Source organism: Brachyistius frenatus, unplaced genomic scaffold, assembly GCF_029030835.1.
Source record: "Brachyistius frenatus isolate BFR_SWC_R1_liver_20210118 unplaced genomic scaffold, ASM2903083v1 Contig_6, whole genome shotgun sequence".
NCBI classification, from domain to species: Eukaryota; Metazoa; Chordata; class Actinopteri; family Embiotocidae; genus Brachyistius; species Brachyistius frenatus.
In genome coordinates, this window is record NW_027210605.1 from 202,492 (window position 1) to 225,832 (window position 23,341).

General features: G+C 40.1%; 2 protein-coding genes across 2 annotated transcripts in view; both read left to right on the forward strand.

Moving 5' to 3' along the window:
• Positions 1–72: 72 nt before the first annotated feature.
• The window catches only part of LOC138615490 (death-inducer obliterator 1), a 25,187-nt gene continuing 1,918 nt past the window's right edge, over positions 73–23,341 (forward strand). The window contains exons 1-16 of the mRNA XM_069689159.1: positions 73–92; positions 739–755; positions 1,996–2,076; positions 2,338–3,517; positions 3,640–3,931; positions 4,172–4,474; positions 4,591–4,771; positions 19,270–19,822; positions 20,087–20,246; positions 20,408–20,524; positions 20,660–20,767; positions 20,945–21,101; positions 21,220–21,838; positions 21,976–22,129; positions 22,238–22,336; positions 22,423–22,618. Of these exons, the coding sequence (XP_069545260.1) occupies positions 73–92; positions 739–755; positions 1,996–2,076; positions 2,338–3,517; positions 3,640–3,931; positions 4,172–4,474; positions 4,591–4,771; positions 19,270–19,822; positions 20,087–20,246; positions 20,408–20,524; positions 20,660–20,767; positions 20,945–21,101; positions 21,220–21,838; positions 21,976–22,129; positions 22,238–22,336; positions 22,423–22,618 (4,237 nt within the window). The remainder of the gene's footprint in view (positions 93–738; positions 756–1,995; positions 2,077–2,337; positions 3,518–3,639; positions 3,932–4,171; positions 4,475–4,590; positions 4,772–19,269; positions 19,823–20,086; positions 20,247–20,407; positions 20,525–20,659; positions 20,768–20,944; positions 21,102–21,219; positions 21,839–21,975; positions 22,130–22,237; positions 22,337–22,422; positions 22,619–23,341) is intronic.
• LOC138635562 (uncharacterized) overlaps positions 22,427–23,341 on the forward strand; it is an 8,822-nt gene continuing 7,907 nt past the window's right edge. Inside the window, exon 1 of the mRNA XM_069723106.1 lies at positions 22,427–22,618. The gene's annotated coding sequence lies outside the window, so the exon portion shown is untranslated. The remainder of the gene's footprint in view (positions 22,619–23,341) is intronic.

Here is a 23,341-nt window from a genome sequence, read left to right on the forward strand (position 1 = left end):
TTTTTTTATTTATTTTTGTTTTTTTGTTATTGTGTCATAACTTATTTAAGAGAAATAACCCAAAATCCACCCATGACTGATCAACGTGGACTGTAAAATCAATGAACGATAAACCACGGTTCTTCCCGCCGGTGGTGAGTTCTCGCGAGATCACGTTTCAGCAAGATAAAGAAAATGGAAGGCTGCGCTAGCTGGGTAGCTGAACGCATCTAACCGTAAGTGGAAATGTGTCTTTTACATCGACAGCGCGAGTTTCCTATCTGTCTACGATCGTTCCCCCATTTTAATCCTTTAGGACGTTGTCGTTACGGACAATCAGCTTCGCAGTTATTGCCGGGTAGCGTAACGGCTAACGTTAGCGGTCAGCTAACGTTAGCTGCAGGAAACAAATGGTCGATCGCCACCACAAACAAAACTCATCTGCGTTGAAACTATAACTCGTGAGTGTCGGAGGTGTTGCAGAGCAAAAGGGCGTTTCATTTCTGCGGTTTTTTTTTTTTTTTTACAGCCGACTGAGATCTGGTAGGTAAAAACGTAAGGCCTGTTGTTTCGTTTCCGTTTTGCTAACCAGAATCAAATAAGTTTGCAGTCCAGGGCATCGTGGACGAGCTCACCTTGTTGAGGAGCCTTTTACATAAACGACCCATTTGCAGAAGGGTCAGTTTTGCTATGATGGAACTGGTGACCTCTTTTATTTATTTTTTTAGGTATTTAACACCAGAGCTGACTTGTCGTGAGACGTAATTCAAACTCGAGTAGGTATTTTAACTTTGTGTTGCAAAATGTGCGTCGATAACAAATTGAACATTGGGTTTGATCCACGTGAACGCGTTGCTCCGAGTATCCCCGATATATATTATATTGTATATAATAATAAAACCACAGTCACACTTTTAACATGTGGAGGGCCAGCTACTCACAGAGGAAATGGATTTAAAAAAAAAATGATTCAAAGTTATCTGCAGCAGTAACAGAGAAGCACTTAAAATTGTGTGTTGGTAAATATATAGATCTACTGCTTTAGTATAAGTAGTAGTACCACAGGATGTAACAACTTCAAGTCAATGTCTAAAGTAAAAGTGCATTACTGTACATGTTAGCTGTAAAATCTTTAAAAGAAACAAAACTATTTAAAGTAAAAGTACTTATGAAGCAAAGTGCCACTTAAAGAGTGCAGTTTAAAAGTTTTACATACTGTTAACAAGTTAAATGTTACAGTGGGTTATGTTTAAAAAGATATGTTTTGTACGTGAGATCATCCTTTATAGGTCTCTTGATGGAACTGCTAACAACACTCAGACATCTGAAATATGACAAGAACCACCAAGCAGATGCTGCTTTTTTTTTTTTTAAAGGGCAAAAAATAAATAAATGGGAATAGCTGTTTTAGTCTTAAACAATATATTTCATTTAGTAAGCTTTTCATATGCTTTTTGCTCAAAATCTTAACCTGAAAAACAACCAGGAAAGTATAAAGTACACTGTTTCCCCCTGAATTGTAATAGAGCTGAACTACAAAGTAGCATAAAATGGAAATACACATGTAAAGTAGAAATCCCTCCCGAATGAACTTAGGCACATTTATTATTTGGATAAATGCGCTCACATTAGGCCACAGCAGATGTGTGACGCCCCAATGTTTGTGTTGCTATGATTTTGATCAAAACCAATTGTTTCTCTTTCTCGTCTTCATTAGTAAGACATGTTGGTGAAGCTGTTTGTGAGCCTAATCAATTATTAGAGATTCCAGCTACTACTATCCACCCATTACAGAACACATTAGCACAATATTATTCAACAGTTGTTTTTGTTCAACAAAAACTAACATTATAACCTTATTAGGAAAGTAGCATTTATGAAAGTCCCGTTGTTTTGAACAAGCCAATTACATTTACAAAAAAATTCAATCTTTTATCTACATTTTTATTACTTTTCCTTTTTTCTTTCATCTAATGCAGATGCTTTGGTGTATTTTAATCTCCTTATTTTTTACAGGTACACAGAGAGACAAGTGGAATGACACTTCACACGCCCTGACGCTTGGCTGCTGCAGTCATCTGCATGTAGATCGTGGAGGTACTTGTTTTTCTACATTTAGCCCTTAACCTCTCAAATAGTGTCAATTTCTTTTAGATTGTGTACTAACTAAAAAAAAAAATCTTTCTAGGTTTGGGCAGGATTGGTACCTGTAGATGTCAGTATGGACCCAATGGAAAATAATGTTATTCATGATAATAATTCAGGTACAACAGGTCTGTGATTTGCCTAAATTGACTGGAAAGAAAGACGTTTGTTCATATTTGTTTGTTAATTCAGTGTGTTTCTGTCTCCCTATAGAAGAACAGAGGAGGCAGTTAGAAGAGGCAGAGTCGAGCGTTAGGCCAACCTTGTCACAGGTTAAAAAGTCCTGGGGGTTCAGACGGACAACGATTGCTAAAAGGGAATTCATGGATGAAGTCGGAGACCTAACCCTCAGTCCTCCAATTGTTCGAAGAGGCAGAGGTCGTAAAGGCAACCAGACAACCCAGATCACTACAGACACCCAGACCACTACAGAGACCCGCTCCTCGCAGAGAGCTCGTACAGCTAGGAGTGTTATAGATGACCTCCAGTGGTCTGCCCCATCCTCACCTGTCGCAGAGGATAGCAAACCGGCATCAGAAGCTTCTGCGGGAGGGAGCCTTGATCCTACCTTATGGCAGGATTTTGGCTCTGCATTTCACACTGCCTTCTCCCTACTCGGGGGGGATGAGGGCCTGTCAATGACAATGTCAGATGCCCTGGAAGTCCCAGACATTTTAGAAGCCACTGATGCCATTGAGGCCCCTAATTCACAGGCTATAGAGGAAGCTGAGGTGTCTGATAATGTGGATGACATGGAGGTTACACAACCAGTTGTCCCTGACAGTGTGGAAGAAGAGAAGATCCATGATATGATTTTGATCTCTAGTCAAGAAGACGATAGTGATAACATGACACTAATACAGATTAAGGAGCAGTTGGCTTCCAATAGCAGGCAGACAGTCACAAGGGGTAGAGGGGGTAGAGGCGGAAGAGGAAAGGCCAGAGGAAGGGGGAGAGGCAGAGGAAGAGGACGGGGAAAGGGTAGAGGGAGGGGTAGAGGAAGGCCAAGGGCAGTGGAGTTTGAGTCCAGCACTGCAGACGATGAGGACAATGATGAGGACAGGATGATGCTTGTTAGTCCAGCTGAGCAGCAACATTTACTAGAAGAGAAAAAAGAAAATGATCCCCACGTATCACCTGTGCACTTTAATATCACTCTGAGTCCTGCTCAAGGATCAAGCTCAGACTGCATAATCATAGATAGTGATTTTGACCAAACTACTGATGTGACACCTGGCCAGTATGATGATGCACCAGAGGAGGAGGAGGAGGAGGAGGAGGAGGAAGAGAAAAAAGATGCAAAGAATGTTGAAGAGTATTCAAGCATATCAGACTCTGAGGGATATGACTCCAATGCTCTGTACTGCATCTGCCGACAAAAACACAATAAGAGGTACGTACTCGATTCTGGAAATATGCCCTGTTGGCCTGAGCTGCTCTTTCGGAGATTTGCATACCTGAACCATATGTCAGTTTCACTTCCTGATCACCGCTGTTTGTTCACTGCTTTTCTAGGTTCATGATCTGCTGCGACAGTTGCCAGGAGTGGTTCCATGGCAACTGCGTCGGTATCAGTGAGTCTCAGGGCCGTAAGATGGAGAGGAAAGGCCAAGAGTACATCTGCCCCCCTTGCAATACAAAGAAGCAAAGCCAACTCCTGCCTGAGTCTCATACTCAGCCAGACCCTGAGCTTAGCTCTCCTGAATGCTTCACAAGTCCTCCTGCAGAAGAAGAAGTGGAACAAGAGGAGCAGCAGGTGGAACAAGAAGACCAGCAGGTGGAACAAGAGGAGCAGCAAACCAGAAAGGTTTGAATTTCATTCGGATTGTCATTCACCTCCAGATGGCTCGCTGATTTTAGTTACAACAAAATGAAAATAGCTTATCAACTTGTTTGCCTCATCAGTTGGCTTTTAGCTTCATCTCCATCTCCAGTGTGACAGTTCATGTGTATTTCATCATCAGTATAATATTTGTATTATTAGTCACTGACTGATTTGCATGAAGGAAGGCAGTTCTCTGGGTTTAAGATGAGAATCTGTTTTCAGGAGAATGTAGTGGTCAACACTGCGGAGGAAGAGGAGGTGGAGAAGAAGAAAGAGCAGGAGCAGGTTCCAGTAAGAAAGTCAGAACCTGAATCTGAAGCTGACATGGAGATAGACGGCTCTCTTCCTCTCTGCATTGGACCTGGCTGCTCCAAACAAGCGCTACCAGATTCTGTTTACTGTGGCACTGACTGCATCCTTCAGCACGCTGCAGTCACTATGAAGAGAGTGTCCTCTGTCCCTAAGGTGCCCAAATCCAGAGGACGGCCACCGAAAAAAGCTGCCGTGGCCAGACCCCCTGCAAAGGTAGGCATATTTAACATTTAACGGCAGACTGAGAAGAGTTTGAGGTGTGTAATTAATATGTTCTTTTGGTGGGTCTGTGTAGTATTTTTAACTCGTTCAAAATATTTCCAACACAGGCTCAGAGGTCAGGTCGGATGTCAAAAAGGTTGGCAGCAAAAGCTGGGGAGGAAGGTGAAGAAGAGGAGATAAAGAAGGAGGATGGAGAGCAGGAGGCGGCTGCATCTCCTGCAGCCTGTGACCCCAGTCTCACAGAAGTTCAGACCACTTCCATACCATCACCTAAGGTTTACACAGCGTGTATGTACCATTCAATACTCATACACACTCAAGCAGTTTACACACCACGCACAAAGGGCCTCTTTTGGCATTACAGATGTTCCTTCCCCTTTGAAGCATTACACAATCGACACACAGTCACACATACATACTTATTCATGTTCTCTCTGGGATGACCGATAAGTAGCAGGGGTCAGCAGTGGGTAAGTATGTTCGCTTTTATAGTCTTTCTGTCGAATCTGAATGTCCAAAATGTTTTGCTGAAGCATTTTTGAGGAGTCACGATTCAAGTATTAACTAAACCCTCTCATTTAAACCAGTCTCATAACTGGAAAGTGCTAACTGAGCAACACACAAACAATTGTGCAGTGCTGGGAAGGCAGGGTGCTTAACCGTCGCCGGTATCCCATGTTTTGAAACACTGGTCTGATGTACAGTTTTTTCAGAGGTTTTCTGCAACTTCAAAGGTTCTCACTGAAAAACATTCATGGCCATCAATGAACGATTGAATGATGTACACAAGTTGAAAGCAACTTTTTTTTTGGCAACAATTTCTCATTCTGCAAACATGCTTTGTACATTGAACTCGGCTGCTGGCATTTAAGAGTATGAAGAACTCCTACTACTTCTCGAAGAGCTACAAGAAAACTTTACAGTTCAAAGTTCAGGGTCTATTTTTCACCAAAAACATAAACACATAAAACATACAGTCCTGCTCACATTCGACATGCTCACATATTCACAACATTGCTTGTCATTTTAATAATTTACCACACATTTTTTTTGTTTGTTATATTCTCCAAACATCCAGTTTAAAAAAAGTAGATACTCAAAATAGTTTTCGAAGTAAATGTGTAGATATTTAATAAAAAACACAATAAAATCTAATCTTCTTTAAAAGTAAGGAAAGTGCTAGAAATATGGCCAAACATAGATACAAAGAGCAGATTTATACATGCTCCATTATCTAAATTATTAAGTTCCACACACTTTATTTTATTCTGCAGCCTGAACGTGGTTTATGCCCAGAAGCTTGTTTTGATTAAAATAGCATGCATAAGGCTAATGAAGCTATTCTTCTTTTCTTTTCTTTTCTTTTTTTCAACATATAGGAAATTAATAGTTGGTTCTTCAAAGGATCTGTACTTTAAAATAATTTTGTCAAGGATAAACATACAATGTCTTTAACCTTAAATCAAACACAACTCACATAAGAAGCTCCATGACGTTTACGTTTAACAAAAGAGAATACTCATCCTGTCTAAACCACGATGACACTGTAAACAAATGTTTTGAAATAGTCTGCTTTCTTCATCGACATTTCACACACTTTGTAGACCCACTGCAGTTCTTAGTATGCCTTGCTCACGGGCATCAATCTGAGTCTCCCACACATCAAATCTGCACTGCTCCACAGTGCCATCAAATACACTGGTTTTATGAAGCCTGTTTAAAGCTGGGGTAGGCTGTTTTTTTTTTTGTGTTGGGCAAAAATTCAATGATAACCTCTCAGCATATTGTTATTTAAGTGGTCTGAGCGAATGCTAGACTCCTGCACATCCTCTTGACTCTTTATTCACTCTTTGGAAAATCTAGTCTGTGACAGAGACTTTCGGCAAAACACAGTTTGTTTTTAGCAAGAAGGTGTTCCTATTGGCTGTTGTACAAATGCAGATGTGCATGGACGTCTGTTCAGATATTCATTGGTGGAAACCATTCTAGCATTGGCAACAACTAGGAGACATCGAACACCCCATTTCAACTGGTTACCAGAGCAAAGATGTTGCACCACGCTGAGGTTCAGGTGTCCCCAGATGAGGACTCTGCACTGGCCTCCCCACACATCATGAAGTCAAGTGTCCTTCCTGAAGCGGGCTGCCAGAAGTGCGTTGCCCAGGTGGAGATAGTGGTGGAGGACACGGGGTTGTCCGATGGCAATAGTTGGGGGTTGTTTCTGACTGCAGTGCCCGTCTGGCAAAGCGACAAGAGGCCCAGATCCGCGGAGATCGTGTCCCTCAAGAGACCCACACAAACGTCAAAGGGAGAACAACGAATGGTGAGGGGCTGAGACTGTCCGGACCTGGAGGAAGGGAGGTAAGCTGTTGACCAACAGACACCCCCACCATTCGGCTTGGGGCATCTGAGCAGGCAGTTTGGTGGGAGGGGCTTAGAACAGAAATTGGAGGGGTTAGAAGTGCAGGAGATGGGTGGCATTTTCAAACTCTGCTGATTTTCTTAAGTTGCCTTTCCCAGAGAACTCCCTACCCCAGCTTTAATCATGTCCAAGTGCTAACACCATATTGTTTTCTCAAAGTTGTTCATCTTTTCAAAGGAGGAGCCCCATTTTCAAGCTTCATACCATAAGGATGCATTTCTTGTTCAAACAGCAGTCCGATGCCTCTAACAGGCAACATCTTGCAGATTTATTTTGTGGGCAGTTGCATTCAGTGTTGAGAATTCATGAAGTGCACTTCATTACATATTCATACAGCAATTTACAATGGTCCTTGCCTTTGTGACATCCTCAAATAACCTTCCTGGTATCTCAAGGAAAACTTGTTTTTCCATCAAGTCTCTTCTACAACGTCGAGTGCCTTATCCATCAGTATTCAACACACAAACACACTCTTCAGCCTGTTGTTACACAGACACACCAGTATTACGTTGTACGGCATCCTGAATGAATAGGGACTCTCAGCTGGTATGAAGGAGGAGGGAAGAGGGAGGTACAGAGCTGCTACAGAGGTGCAGAGGGCACAGGGCACAGGATGATTCATCAGTACAGATGCTAGAATGAGGTTCCACCTGAAGTTCACAGGAGAGTCCGTGGGAGATTTTCAGTCATATTTCCATGAAGATTTTTGAAGTGTCAACTGGCCAGTGTCGGTAAAATGTTCCATTCCTCTGAGCAGGTGTTCACCCAGCTGCAAATGAAGAATTGCAGTTCAACACATGCAAACAAAGTCAAGATGAAAGATGGATGCGGTTATAGTGTTAAAAAACCCTCCTTGGGTCATATCGTGTCACATTAAGTCCCATTACTAGATACAATATAATGACACAACCATGCGATTGATGTTCCAAATCCCAACCTCCTTTGTTTTTTTGTACAGACAGTCACAAAATATACTTCTAATCATATTTTCATACATACAGACAAAAGCACACAACTCTGATTTCAAATACCAATCATCTCCGTGGTTTCGTTTGCACACTGACCTGGGGTCTGCTTCTGTCGTCCATGAATGTTGTGCAAGTTTACGCTTTGCTGCTTGGAGATAAATTGTAATCTTTATCTTAACCTGCAACGCTCATGTTTTAAAGACCTAAATAGGTTGAAGAGTGAGAGATGATGGATTTGTGGATCAAAATATCTAAATGCTAGGTGGTTCAGTAAGTTGCGATATATACTGATGGCAAAAATATATCTAACCCCACAAAAACAAACAACAGACAAACAACACAAAGGAGTAAGTTTTCTTTAAAAACCTGGAGTCCATTTATAGTAATTGTCCATCGGTCCATCAGAAGCCTGGTTGATCCCTGGTCGCAGCCACCTCTGCTTGACACCTCATGGAGCTGTGAGCCTCTGAATGTGCAGCTGAGAGGTGCTGTCACATTTCTGGAGAAGGTCACGACTAAGCTGCTGGCTCCTGACAAGGCAATGTTCAGGTCTTCAGCTGTCGCGTCTCAAGGCGTCACAGTGTCTCAACGGGGTTGAGGTCAGGAGATGATGCAGGTTGAGACAGCATCTTCACACCAGTCTTTCCCCCCAGACAGTGGTGACCACCAGCTGAGCATGGCCTGATGAACCGTGGTGTCACTGCATGTGACGATTTGCTCCAATTTCCTCTCTGCAACACATGACGTCATAGAACTCGGGAGTCTAAACTGTGGCCTTTTTATCAGTGACCTGAATTTCTAGGTCAGGAGCTTTTTGAAGATGACGAGCGGCTGATGCTCCTGGTGGAGATCAAACTACTCCCGTTGATCTCTAGTTTTGGAGCCTGGTCATAAAGCAGAAGACAAAAATATTTATGTGAAAGAAACCAGCCTATCTCTATAGTTCCCACTTAGTACATTTTTTTCTTTTCCATCAGTATATATAGCATAACATTTCTATTCCCTACAATATAACAGATTTTTCCATTTTAGATATTTAAAGCGACTTTTTCAATTTGCTAAAACAACCTGTTATTCAAATAACCTATCCAACAAAAGAAAGAATACCTAATCTCAAAACACAATGTTTGGTTCAGGAAGTTAATCCCTTTATATTTTTTAAATGGTAATATGAGGAATGCTTTTTCCACTAAGATGGGTTTTCCAGCAGTACAGACTTCCATTTTTTGCATTTGACACTTTGATGAGCATTGAGTAGTATTTTTGCTAATATGCACAGTGTGGGATGAAACGTGTCCACTTTGTCTGTGGACTTTTATAATTTCTGCAAAAAATGCAGAATGACTGATTTCACCTAACACTATAAGCAAGATGGTTTAGTCAAAATGTTTTTACGTCAGGCAGTGACATAATAGAGTTTGAACATATTGGAAAGAGCATATTTTTTTTTTTTTTTTTTTAATTGGTTTTTTTTTTTAAGTATGATTGATTACTGTAGAGCTTAAAGTTACTTTCAGTCATTCATTTTCAGCTGGTCATGAGTCACATGACCTATTTTTTCTATCAGCTGTTCCTTTATATACATTTAAGAAAAACAACTTGTTTTAGGTTATTGTCATAGAATCCTTCTTAAAAATATGCCCTTATGTTCAAATACTTTTAATATTTAGTACTTTGTTTGAAATTGTTTGAATACATATAACTCACTAATTAGTAGTAATTGCTCCAAGATCAAAGAACATTTGATTTGCTCGAGTGCCATTTTGGGAAACATTTGATAAGCTTGTTTCTACAGAAAGATGCTCTTTTCTAAAACCATGAAAAGAAAAACAGTAACAGAGTTACCGCTCACTGTTTGCAGATAAAATATTCAGCGCAAACAAGTGTTTTTTTTTTAATTTATTTTTTTGTTTTTTTTAAAGATACAGGGGCTGCTCTAAAGAGAGGGAATTCTGTACTTTAATGAAGCTACACAGTGGTAAAACTTTAATTTTCAAACACAGAGACAGGTGATTGCAAACTACTCAAATTTGTCGAATTCCAAAGTGTCAACTTGGACAGGCAACCCCAGAACAAGAGCGTGCCCGAAAGGTTTAATTTCACACATAGACCCATTTACAGCAAATTTCTTATTACTGTCAGAAATTTGCTATTAAAAGACTTAAAACTGGAGAGACACACAAGAGGACCAAGTGCACTATCGGTGCTCCAACCAGCTGCAATGTTGTTGCATCACTGTCAGAGATAACTCTTGTGATGTACTGTACTTGATCAGTGGGAGACGCTGGCTTTGGGGTTGACAGTCTGACTTAAACTCTCAACATTCATTCAGAGTAGTTGATTGTCACTTCCAACACATGTTCTGACCCGGGTTTATTACTCAATAGGGAGAAAAATAACAGCATGTTTAAATCCACCTCTAAACAATCGTACATGTGCTTCATAAAGGGTTTGTACCAACAACAAAGACAACTCATCCATAGATAATTTAAACCACAGATGACTCACACTGAACTTTGATTAAAGGGTTCACCATAATCGCTCATTTTTGTCTGATGCACAATTGTTTTTGCTCTAAACTGTTGATGTTGTTTTTGTAAATAGTGGCTCCCCTCTGCTTCATAGTAATCCTCCTCGGCATTCAGTTGAAATCTTGTTCTTTGTCGCCACAGTCATTGTCACACTTCAGTCACAGCGAGTCTTGATGTGCGTCACAAAACACAAACGCACGAACATAAAAGGCCTTGCTGCAGTTTGATTAGTCTGGAGTCACTGGAAGGAACAAGGTCTCCTGTTTTTATCTGGTCTCTCCACTGCGAACAGTGACATCTTTTTAATACTTTCCTAAATCAATTCCATGATCGTAGGAGTTGTAGCTTTTTAAATAATTGCGTACTTGCATGCACATAATTCAAATTCATTCCATGACTTTGATAGAAATGTAGTGAATTGTATCAGTCAAAACCATTTGAGACAGTCTGAAGGAAGCTCTCCTTGAGAGATGTTTATTTGAAATTTTTCCTCAACTTCTCAAACCAATCTCAAAGTTTGGGACACATCCCAGAGTGCAGTGCTGTTTTTTTTGGGGGGTATTCATACTACTTTTACATGACTAATCCACTCACACGATGCCCAAATGTTTTGGTTTGAAGTCTGGTCAAGAATTCCCAATATGCATCACATACACTCACATTTTTCAAAATACCACAATCAATCGAAATAGAAAGTTAGGCATGTTTACTTGGTAGTAAGACAAAACATGTCGTTGAATTTTTCCTTGATTAAAGTATTTCTTACAGTGGATTGTTTTCCTTCCATGAGTGTTCATTTAGACTCTTGTGTTCAGCTTGAGTGCAGCGTGTAGCTGGCATGGGAAAAGGCATGTGAATTGTGTTGATTACCGTCAGTGTTTACAACAGTAACAAGTCAGTCTAGGGCAGTAATGTGTTTATTTTACTGTGGTTTAGTGCACAAATACTGGAAGGTGTTGGAGGAGGGAGTTGAGAAAGTAATGTCTGAGCAAAACACTTATTTACTACGACGGCTGCCAATAACGTCAGACTTTGGGATTTATTTGTGATTTTTCTCTTGAATCTCCTTTCTAGCTCTTTGCTACATCTTAACGTGCTCCTTCATGTGCTCGCAAAGCTTCTATGTCCTCAGCGTGCTTTTAATAATTTCAGCTCCTACGTCTCAAGCATTTTATTGTAAAGCACAAGCACCCTCTACTGGCAAAACAAGTCATGTACAGCCACAGAGAGAACACCACTGATATTCCCAGTGTTTTACATTATTTTATGTTTGCTTAGTGTAAGCAGTGAACTTAAAATATGAATAATTAAATATTATATCATTGTTATTAAAACTTCACAAGTGTTCAGGTTTCAGTGGTTATTTATAGAAATTTTAAAACAAAATCACTCAAAATATTTAAACAAAGACTAAATAGCCCCATCAGTTGCACCGCTTTTAAAGCGTTTGAAATGTTTTCTGAAGTTGGCTTTAAGTGGGTTTTATGTATCCCACAATGTTTCACCCACCAGTGATTTATGGGTATAAATACATACAGTACTTGTTAAAACGCCATGCCCGTGTCTGTACAATTGTTCAGTTTAAAGGATAACTACGCGCTTGACATACTCAAACTCTCCTATTTGTTATACTGTCTGCTGCCCCTGAGGGAAAATCCTATGTAAACCACCCGACACGTATATGACGACTCACGAAGACGCCACAGTCGTGACTAATCACGAGCTCTCCTGTGAGAGTAAATAGGGACCGAACCACACCATCTTCCCTTCAGTGAGCCCCGTAGAGATGGAAAAACTGCCAGCAAGGGAAAGAAGGTGCAATATTCAGCACAAAACTGAAAAATGTGTCAATATATAAAAGGTATTTATTAATATTGGCTCAAGCATAAATGATCTAAAAGCCTTCATAAAGTGGGATTTAGTTGTCTGACTGAAATAGTTATAAAACTTTGGGAAATACAGAAATTTGGTGATTTGCTTTTTTGCTGGCAGCTTCATTATCGTGTGTTAATTCAATGTACTTTAAGGCCATGCAGGCATAAGCTGGTTAGGTTTGCACTTCAAGGAGCCACTGCTTTCATTCAAGAAATAGCCCAGTACATTGTCTTCTGTAAATCTAATAACTGGTTAATTTCTCAGACTTTATGTGGAATAAATAAACAACATATTACATGCTGATTGGAGAGCTTTAAAGGTGTACGTAGGAGGATTTGTTACTTTTGAACAAAGCCAGGCCTCCTATTTCCCACCGCTTCTGGTTGTTATGTCAAGAATTCTCAGCCACAAATCAGTATTTACCTGAAAGACCTTCTAAAATGACAAACTTGCTTTAAACACAAAAAAATTGTTCAGTTAAACTCACTGACAAGTTTAGAGATCCGGTCTAGCAGTTATGCTATTGAGGATGATGTGTTTTCAGATTTTTATTTATTTATTGAGGTGCTTAGTCAGTGAACTGTAGTGGTCTCAAGTTTGAAATTAAAACCTGAATATTAATAGATTAAAAAAAAAAAAATCAGTTTGTATTTTAAGTTCACAATACATTTACAGTTGGAGTGGGAAAAAAGCTGTTAGGTTTTCCTTAAACCTAACATGCTTTTCTGCATGTTAGGTTTAAGGAAAACAATAGAACTGATGTAAAGTAGCTTTCTAAGCAAAATTTTACGTGTAAGACATTTTTGAATATTAATCTCCAAATTCTGCACCCTTTCTGATTTTAAAAAGAAACAAAGACAAAAGAGCAAAGACACAATTCACCTGTTCACAATAACAAACAACTGAGCACATACTGACCTGTAGCAAGAAAAATATCAATCTTGAGAGCCTCAATACTATTGTTTGAAATTTGGAGAAAAAAATAAGGGTTGACCCTGTCCATACATTCATTCATGTCTGCCCAAAGTAAATTTACTGAAATGTTAGTATGTTGTTCTTTCTTGAAATTCAAGATCTCTAGTTGTAACTAGAGCATAAATACAGATTAACCAAACAAGCCTATTCTGTTCTACAATTGTCTTAAACAAAAGACAAAATTAACAATGGTGAAATTAATTATATACAATGAAACATCATACCTGTAAATAGTTTTGGATGATTTTGAAGTGAGAAATTAATCATTGATATGGTGCCTATCCAAAGACAAAAATTTGTATTGGTTTCTTTCATGGTTTGATAAATGAACTAGCAGTGTGGTGTGTTTTGTTCTCATGTCACATGGTGCTTATTCTGTCTGTCCCACTGTCTTCAGATATTTGCTGCAAATATCTAAAATGTTGGGATAGAGCCATGAATTGTTTGGGAAAAAAAGACTTAATGAGCTGTGTAAAAAGTGATCGATGTTGTGACTTCAGTTTGCCTGATTGGACCTAGATTATGACAATGCCGGTCATTATTCCTAGATTTGGTTGCTTGGTTTTGTTCAGTGATTAATAGGCCTATGCATACACTATATTGAGTGGAGGTATTGATCCATGTCTGCAGCTACTCGCAAGTTAAAATTAAGACATATCAAATCTGCTGAAGTTATATAAACTTTGGTTAGGGCAATGGGACTCGTGCAAATGTTTTTATAATACAGATCAGAAAGACCAAATCGCAGTGTTATAATTGGTTTCCTAATATTTAGTGTTTGTCAGGAAATCCCTTTTTAAATGTCAGAGTACAGAGTGAAGTAGTCAGATTTCACTTTTCACAATTATTATCATCACCAGCATCAAATAAAAAGACTAATCTCAAAGATTCCTGCCTCTTAAGTTTTATTGATGGGATTCTGTGAATATTCTTGAGGCAGTCTTGATTTTAAAAAGTGTCCCCTTTAAATAAGATTAAACATGAACTAATAAGAAAGGTTACTGGATTCATAAAACATCTTAACAGTTAAGGTTGCTATTAAGGTGAACAGTTGTTAGGCGAGGAGGACAAAATGGCTACCTAAAACTGCTACCAGTGAAAAGTTTAATGAAAGATAATGTTGGGATCAAACATTATATTGTGGTAGGACATGGACACAATCGGGTGGGCCTACCTCCAAGAGCCAACATTTTTTTTTTGGCTTTTGCTTTTGCTGAAATTGGGGATTATTACCACTTGTAGTGTTGGGTTTCCAATCAAATTGTCAGATCTACCGCTCGCCCTTCCCCAGCTCGTCCAAATAAGGTCACTTCTGGCTCCAAACAACTCCGTATTAGCAAGATGGTGACGGACAAAATCCAAACTCAAGACTTCATAACGGCCGTTCACAAACCAATCGCTGACGTACTGTTGGTTGCTGCCTGCTCCAACCTCACATTCAGACACACAAACAGAAGAAGTCCAACCATACGTAAAGGTACACAGAGAACAAGCTGACACAATGGCTGCATACAGTCACACACCTGCAGAAGCTCGTCCGCTCATACGGGGTCATAATATCAAAATGCAGATAGCATAATATCTGCATTGATATAGACAATTAAAAAAAAATGGCAACACAGCAGGGATGAAGACTAAAAAAAAAAAAATCTTACCTGTTATGACCACATGGTTGGCACTGAAAATATTTTGTTGTGGCACTGTTTTGTCTGTTGTGTTTAAGTGAAATCATTTGGAAAGTCCAGCCTGGTTTGCTGTTGACTGTTTGTCAAGGGGATCAGGGCCTCTAGCCCACCACTCATTGAGGTGAATCTGTCACTGCAGCTCAAGATGCTCTCAAGGCTTCTTCGAGTCCATCACAAAAAAAACAACAACAACAAAGTAACAGCTGGCAGGTCGATTTGTGGCTGAATTAGCAGCAATATGTCACATAGCACCGGTCATGGTGCTTCATTTAGTGTAGGGCCATTTGAAGATACAGAGCAGGTCAGGGTCCCCTGATGGAGAGAGGGAAACTTTCAGTTGTCTTCTGGAACATCCTGAAGGTCAACGTGGTGATGGGGAGGTGGCACAGACTATAAACTTGGACGTAGGTTCGGGGTCAGGGAACATGAGGCCAATACGGAAGTGCCTTAAACTGCAATACCAAGATGGGCCACAAGGGGTTGGCTTCATATAGGCTGGCTCCGTAGACTCCCATTCAACTTCTCTCATAAAATACAAAGTGAATAAAGTCATAATGGTGTCATTCCCCGGTCATCACTGTTTATTTGTTTTTGCAGTCCATCTGAAAATAATCCTGTCATTAATTAGAAATTAGGCCTAAAAAAAAACCGGTATTTTTGGGGGCGTGTCTGTTTGATTAACAGGCCCTGATAATGTCAGGTTTCCGCTACTGGCCGGCGGGGCATAGTGCCCTCAGGTTCCCACTCAGATAGTCAGATCCACCGCTCGCTCCTCCCCAGCTCGTCCAAATATGGCTACTTCTAGCTCTAAAATAGCAAAGTGGCGACAGTCAAAATGCTGAACTCAAGGCTTCAGGACGGCAATTCACAAACCAACGAGTGATGTCACCGTTGGCTGCTGTTTGTGAGGTAGTGGGTTACACAACAGCAGGTCTGAAAGACAAAATAACATCATGTTGGCTCCAATATCAGTGATCACATATGTTGATGGAACTGACAGTCTGGGACAGTGGAAGTAACGGAAAAGACTAAGAAGATAGAATGGGAATAAATAAAAAGTAATTCACAGAGCTCTGTTTGGACTTCATGAATATTCATGATTTTTCTTTCTATGTTCAGGTGCTCTCACTATCAAAAACATATTTCTTGATGGTGTGATTATGTACAGCAGTTTCATAGATATGTATTAGATAGGTGACATGAGGTGTGCATTATAGCTTGAAACTGCACTTACTCACTGAAGCAAATGTTTTTTTCTTCCTCACTTGTACCCATAAACATGATAGCATCATCAAGCACAAATAAAGTTTCTTTATTCTTTACTTCATAGATACGGAAAAGTGACTTACACATTTGCTTCTTTCATCTTTCCTTCCTTACTTTAGTATTTCCTTCATAAATATTTTGAATTCATTATTTTATTCATCCAGGGTTAGTCATCCTGCTAGTCGGTGGCCTAAAGCAAAACGTGAATGTCTGCAGATGGTACACTTTAACTGCACATGGATTTTTTTTCAACACTGTTGAACTATCTTAAGTGTTTATTATCTGTCAGAGTCTCTGTGTCGTTTTTATTTGTTTCTTAAATCATTGTTCTGCACAGAATTTCTTTTAATTTAATGTAGATACAGCCTCAGTGTGTTTGCCTGGTAGGCATACACTGCGAAGGAGAGACCACTTTTAACCCAACCCCCAGTAAATGTCCCTTTTGTATCACTAATAAGAACATCTACATTAAGCATAGTGTGGAAGGAGAACATCTGCAGATTGGACTTCTGTCCACTGCATTTCCTGAAGGCTCAGATGAATTTGCAGCATCTTGTAAGCTCTCCCCTCTGTGCTCTTGCACAGCAAACTGCAGCCCTGTGGCTCAGAGGTTAACCAAGGGTCCCAGCGTTCCTAACTAGATGTTATCACGTTTGCATGTTCTCTCTGTGTTTGTACGGACTTGTATGCTTTGATGATTTTGACCAAGGCTCTGTTGTCAGAACTGTGGCTGCTTGCTGCTTCAAAATGTTTGTCATGGGTCAAATTCAGATGATGGATTCCCATACTAGGTTTATTAAAGTGGGCCTCACCTACGCCACGCCATCTACCAAGGGTTGTTCATCCTCACTTCACTGGCTTCTTCTGAGGCAGCCTGTAGCACTTCTCATAAACAAACCATAAATCTTCATCCACTTGGACACAGTGTTGGATGAGACTCCCGGTCCATACGACACAAGGTCTACAGGGCTTACTGTGATCTTACAGAGGTTGGCTAGTAGTTCATTGTATCTGGTGTTGTTCTACATGAGCACGGTTGTGTTACCTGTGACCCCTGAAACCATTCAATACACCTATTTACTTACTACGGTATCATCTCATATTGTACAGTGACGCAAAGGACCAGACGCATAATTTCCACTTACGCACAAGACAGAAATATACACTCTTCTATCTCTGAGTGTCTGTTATTCACATGGAATAGCTTGTGTGACTAGGTCAGGAAGGCAATAAGTTCTGTAACAAGTTTTGCTGTGATTCTTTTCCTTACACCAGCACTTACCTTGTCTGAGATACTTAGCCCCATTTATCAAACATTTTGTGTGTGTGTGTGTGTGTGTGTGTGTGTGTGTGTGTGTGTGTGTGTGTGTGTGTGTGTGTGTGTGTGTGTGTGTGTGTGTGTGTGTGTGTGTGTGTGTGTGTGTGAGAGATGTTAGTCATTTGAATACAAATGATAAACTGCTGCTATCTTTCAGTAGTTTTCAAGCAGAAAGTTGTTAAATCCTGCTCCACAGTGGTAAATGTGAAGTGCATTCATGGGATTTTAATTATCGAGACTAAACATGTTTGCCTTGCCTCGGTAATCGCGCAGTAAACAGTCATCATTCATAAATTTCAAAACGACCTCAAGGAAAAAAAACAAAAAGCCTAAGAAGTACAAAACCTTTGAAAACTCTGTCATTTAACAAAATAAAAAGCATATTTCTATGCAGCAGAATTGATGATATAAAAGTCTTAAAAAATAATTATAATAAAAAAGGGAGTACAGAATATCAGCAGGAAGATGACTGTTGTTACATCCTCCTGGAGAAGGAGATAAACTAAAGTGGTGTCCCCAAAAGGAAATCGGCCGGACAGGAAGTCAGACGGAAGAAAACAAAGACGATCCAGGCAGTTTTCAAAATAAAATACCCGTGCACAGACTCTTGAACGTGTAACGCATCACTACATCACCGTCTACACCTGCCGTCTGTTAATTAGACTCCTCCTGCTGCAGACGTTGCATTAATAATAATAAAAAAAAGGGAGTACAGAATATCAGCAGGAAGATGACTGTTGTTACATCCTCCTGGAGAAGGAGATAAACTAAAGTGGTGTTTTTAAAGTCACTAGAGGAGAGCAGGGAGACAACTGCTAGGTGGCATCTCAATCTGCACATCTCTGCCATCACTGAACATGTGTTGATCATAGTCCCACATAGGGACAGTAGTGTTATATGCTACACTAAAACTTTGATGAGCTAACAATAACAGACCTGTACAGAGGTTGTCACATGTATGTCCTTCCACATCTAGCTACGTTCGGAAGTCATTAATTTATAAAGCATCTACAAAACGTTTTCTTTCTTTAGGGCTTTTAAAGAAACCTGTTCATTGACCAGTTTTATCAATAAAAATGATCTAAGTCTTGATTCAAGAAACACCATAAGTGTGGTATAAAGTGTTTGTAAAATTCTAAGTTTACCAAACAGGTAGAGAAAACCAGAAAAACATACGATTGAATATTGATGTGTAAAGATCAGTTTAAAAAAAGCGTATGTATAAATCTAATGGGTTTTACTTTTAATCAGATTTCTTTGCTCCTATGTTTGTTGCACCATCAAATAATTTTAGCTTTTCATTTAGTTTTTGCTACTTATAATAATTATACAGTCATGAATGCATGATCATTACATGATTAAATATCCAATCTGTAATTTTCGAGCCATATTAATTACAATTTCTTTTCACATACATGTTTGCAAAGTTTCACTATTTTGTTTATTTCTCACCGAATACTTCTAAATACAGACCCATTTTACTAAAATGTTAACACATTTCTGATATAAACATATGCTTGACAGACAATAAACATAGCTAAGTTGTCATTTAATTTTAGTCCCTGACTATTTTGATGGCGAAAAGCCAATTTGTTTTTATTTATGGATCACAAATTTAATCAGTAAGATTTGATTGGTTTCTTAAGATGCCACTAATTTGTATATCTGCTGTCCCATGTTATGTAACAAATAACCGTTATATTTCTTCATATTCACAAAATACCCCACTGTTTTTTTTTCTAACAGCTAACAAGGACAGTGAAATGGTAGAGGCTGACAGTGAAGCTGTATCTCCTTCAAAACAATGTCCAGAGGAGCCCTTAACAGACGCAGCTCTCCTTCCCCAGCCTGCAGCTGAGGCAGCGCCACCACAGAGCAACTCTCAAGAAGAAGCAAAAGAGCCACTAAACATTGATGTGCCGAAGCAGCAGTCGGCAGAATCAGGTTCCTCAATATCTCTCACCCCAGCAAAATCTAGTCTGTCTTCAGACCCACAGTCCCCAACCACCTCAGCTCCTAGACATCGTGAGACCGGGGCCCTTATGGTCACGAAGACCACATACGTTATACCAAAGAAGCAGTCTGGATCTCAGTCTCCATCCAACTCCGGGTCAGCCTCAGCACCAGGCCCGGAACCTTCTGCAGCCCCTAAGCCTTCTACAGTCCTGATGGCACTGAATGAAACCCGAATTCTGCCTGTGTCACCTGCACCCAGTGCGCCTTCCTCCAGACCCTCTCAGCCCAATAACCAGGTCAGACAGAGCATCCAGCGCTCCCTCACTGGCATCCTTTCCAAAAGGTGAGAACTACTTCACAGGCTCAGATGAAAAGCCTTTTTTTGATTATAATGGACAAAAATGCACCTTAAAACCAACACCATTTTATTGATTTAATTTCTCATCTATATTTCAGTTGAATTTTCAAAAGTATGCACATTATTAAAGTAGCTTGACCCACATATTATAAATGGCTTGTTCACTTTTAAAGGGTAAGAATTGCATCTCACTGTTACGTCATTGATGCAGAACAAATTCGCTGACTATCTCTCTTTTCATTTGTTAAGGGTAAGTGATTGTGAGGATCTGGAGATGTCTGAAAGTGAAGTTGCAAAGCTTGTCGCCAGCATTGAGAAGGAGATGTTTGACATATTTCGCAACACAGACAGCAAATACATGAACAAATACAGAACTATAATGTTCAACCTAAAAGATCCAAGAAACAAGGTTTGTTGAAAGTTGATAAAACACAATTCAGTTTTATGATCTCTATTCTTACTAGATATTTAAGTAAGAGTCTGCATATTGCAGATCAGGTTTTGTAGGAGCAACTCATGCTTACTTATTTCTGAGTCAAATTAACAATCCAGTTCTGGATTTTCTTCAAGGGCTTGTTGTATCGGGTTGTACGTGGAGAAATCGGTCCCTTCAGACTGGTCAGGATGACCCAGAAGGATATGCAGGCTACAAAGGCACCTGAGCCAAGTGCAAAAGAAAAAACAGAGGTAAATTGTAGTACAACACAACACAATAGCTAAAACAAAATCTGATTTTATGCTTGCACTTATAATCAGGCCACATATGTCTTAAGGTTTTTTGTGTAAAGTGATTATCATCTTCGATTGCATTCTTGCATCTAGGTTAAGGATGTCGCTGCTAAAGTAACAAGTTTGCAGAAGCCTGAAGCAGTGAAGATTGATTTGCCAAGTTTGAATCCTACTAGACCAGACAGAAAATCTTATAGCACGGTATGTACCTATCTCATTTGCACTACATTGATGGAATTGTAATGTTTTTTTTGGTCATTATACTGTTTCTTCTACTCCCTATAAACATCTTTTATGAAAGAAATATAGATGAGATGATATCTATGTGGGTTAAGTCTTGTTGTCTGTTTGCTTGTGTTGGTATATGATGTTTCACAGGAGCAAAAGAGAACTCTTCCTGCTCCTGCTCTCAAGACCAGAGTTAGCCGACCAAGCCAGGCTCGTGCTGTGCCAGATATTCTGGCCTGCATGCTCAAGGACACAACATCAGAGCACAAAGCTCACCTCTTTGACCTGAAATGCAAGATATGTACAGGTAATAATAAAAAAAAAGGTTTGACAATGACTGTTCAACACAGAGTAAACATTATTGTCCAATGACCAGCTGTTGTTACTGTTAGTTGTTCAAAGTTGTTTCTCGTTCCTTCCCAAAGGTCAGGTACTCCCTGTGGAAGAGGAGGAGCCAGCAAAGAAAAAGCCCAAGATATCTGTATCAAGAGAAAAGCGTGAACCATCTTGGAGGAAGTCTGCAGGAGATATCTCACCTCTGCTGGCACCACCTGACTCACCTGAAATGGATTCTCCCACATTTTCTCTCATGGAGCCTTCTTCCCGCCTTATTATTGACACTCCAGCATTGACTATAGTAGAATCACCTGCTTCCCCTGTCATGGATTCTCCAGCCTCCCCTACTTTAGAGTCTCCTGCTTCCCCTATCATGGAGTCACCTGCGTCCCCAACCCCAGACACCCCTAAAGCTACGGCACCAAATAGAGCATACACACCAGTTGTGATTCCAGCTGTCTCCACGGTAACCATTACAAGGCGTGACCCCCGCACTGCAGCAAGCAGATTCTCTGCTTCATCCAGTAGTGCCGCTGGTTCTAGTAATACTACCCTCAACCAAGCAGCCCCTTACACCCCTATTAAAGAGACTACTGCCTCGCACTCAGCACCAGCCTCCTCACTACCACCTACGAAAACATTACCTAAATCTATCTTAATGAAGCCATCTTCTATCGCAGACCCCAGACTTTATGGCTCATCCTCAAGGTATTTAAAAGAACTGTGGAAGTATACTAAGGCCCAATCATTTTTCTTCTATTCTGTTTAAGATTGTACATATTTGAGGGTAATCAGTATGATGTATTGATATGATTGTTATTGTGCTGTTGTGGTTTGTGTTTCAGGACCATGACCTCTGATTCCCCAGCTGACGGTGACACTGCTCAGTTCCTGGCAACGCATGACATCCTGTGGAAAGGCTTTCTAAACATGCTCACTGTTGCCAAGTTTGTCACCAAGGCCTATCTGGTGTCAGGATCGGCTGAAAATCTTAAAGCGGTACAGCAACGCACAAAAATAACTTTAGTTCACTAAGCTGAACAGAAAAGATTTGTCATTGTCAAAGAGCAAAGATATGAAAAACATTGTTTTATTTGTGTTCTTTAGGATCTACCTGATACCATACAAATCGGAGGACGAATAATGCCTCAAACAGTTTGGGACTATGTCGCAAAACTAAAGACCTCCGTTACAAAGGCAAGCAGGGCATTTTTTTTTATTTATTTCTGTGCGATAATGTTGAGAATATACCAACATTTTGTGTGTTCTTTTGTCTGCTTTTTGCTCATTAGGAGTTATGTGTGATCCGGTTTCACCCTGCAACAGAAGAGGAAGAGGTGGCCTACGTCTCCCTGTTTTCCTACTTCAGCAGCAGAGGTCGTTTCGGTGTGGTTGCCAATGGCAGCCGTTCAATCAAGGATATTTACCTTGTCCCCCTCAGCGCACAGGAATCGATCCCATCCATACTACAACCTCTTCAAGGGCCAGGTGAGAAAATATTACTGCATCTTAAATATTGGCATTTCCCTTGGGTGACCACCTGTATTAACACCTTATAGGCTCAACGGTAACAACTTATATTTAGGCTCCACTATCTGACCGATTGAATATTCGGTCACCTACTTCAGTAATTTGTTTAAGGGGTCAGAATGAGGGATCCAGGGGGCACAGTTCAATCTGTAACATGATGATAAAGTAATCTACTTTCTTCTATAGAGTAATTAAAAGGAAATTATGCCAATATGTTGATATTGCATAATGTTGAGCCATGTTCATGAAACAGGCCAAATAGGTTTGAAGCCATAAGTCTAAACCATAGACTGTCTATAACGATAGATGACATGACCGCTCCCAAAAAATACAGCCAAAATATGGGTGCTGCCATCTTGCAGTGTTGACGTCATGCGCAAACAAAGTCTGCGCAGTCCTAACTGGTATGGAGACGGGGGCCAGGCAGAGGTGGAATGAGTTAAGAGCTCAACCAATTAGGGGGGAAAAAGTAATTAATGTATTCAGTAACTAACTAGACAACTAGCAGTTTCTAATAATTTGAATCTAGAAAGTGAAAGCGAACGACCACTGTTTCCACCCTCTGCTTACTACTGTGTAAACTAGTTGCATATAATATCGTCAGCACACGGTATTTCTGCGATACACAGTGGGTGGAAGGGATCATCCATCATTCATCATTTCTATTGTGTATGTTGGAAG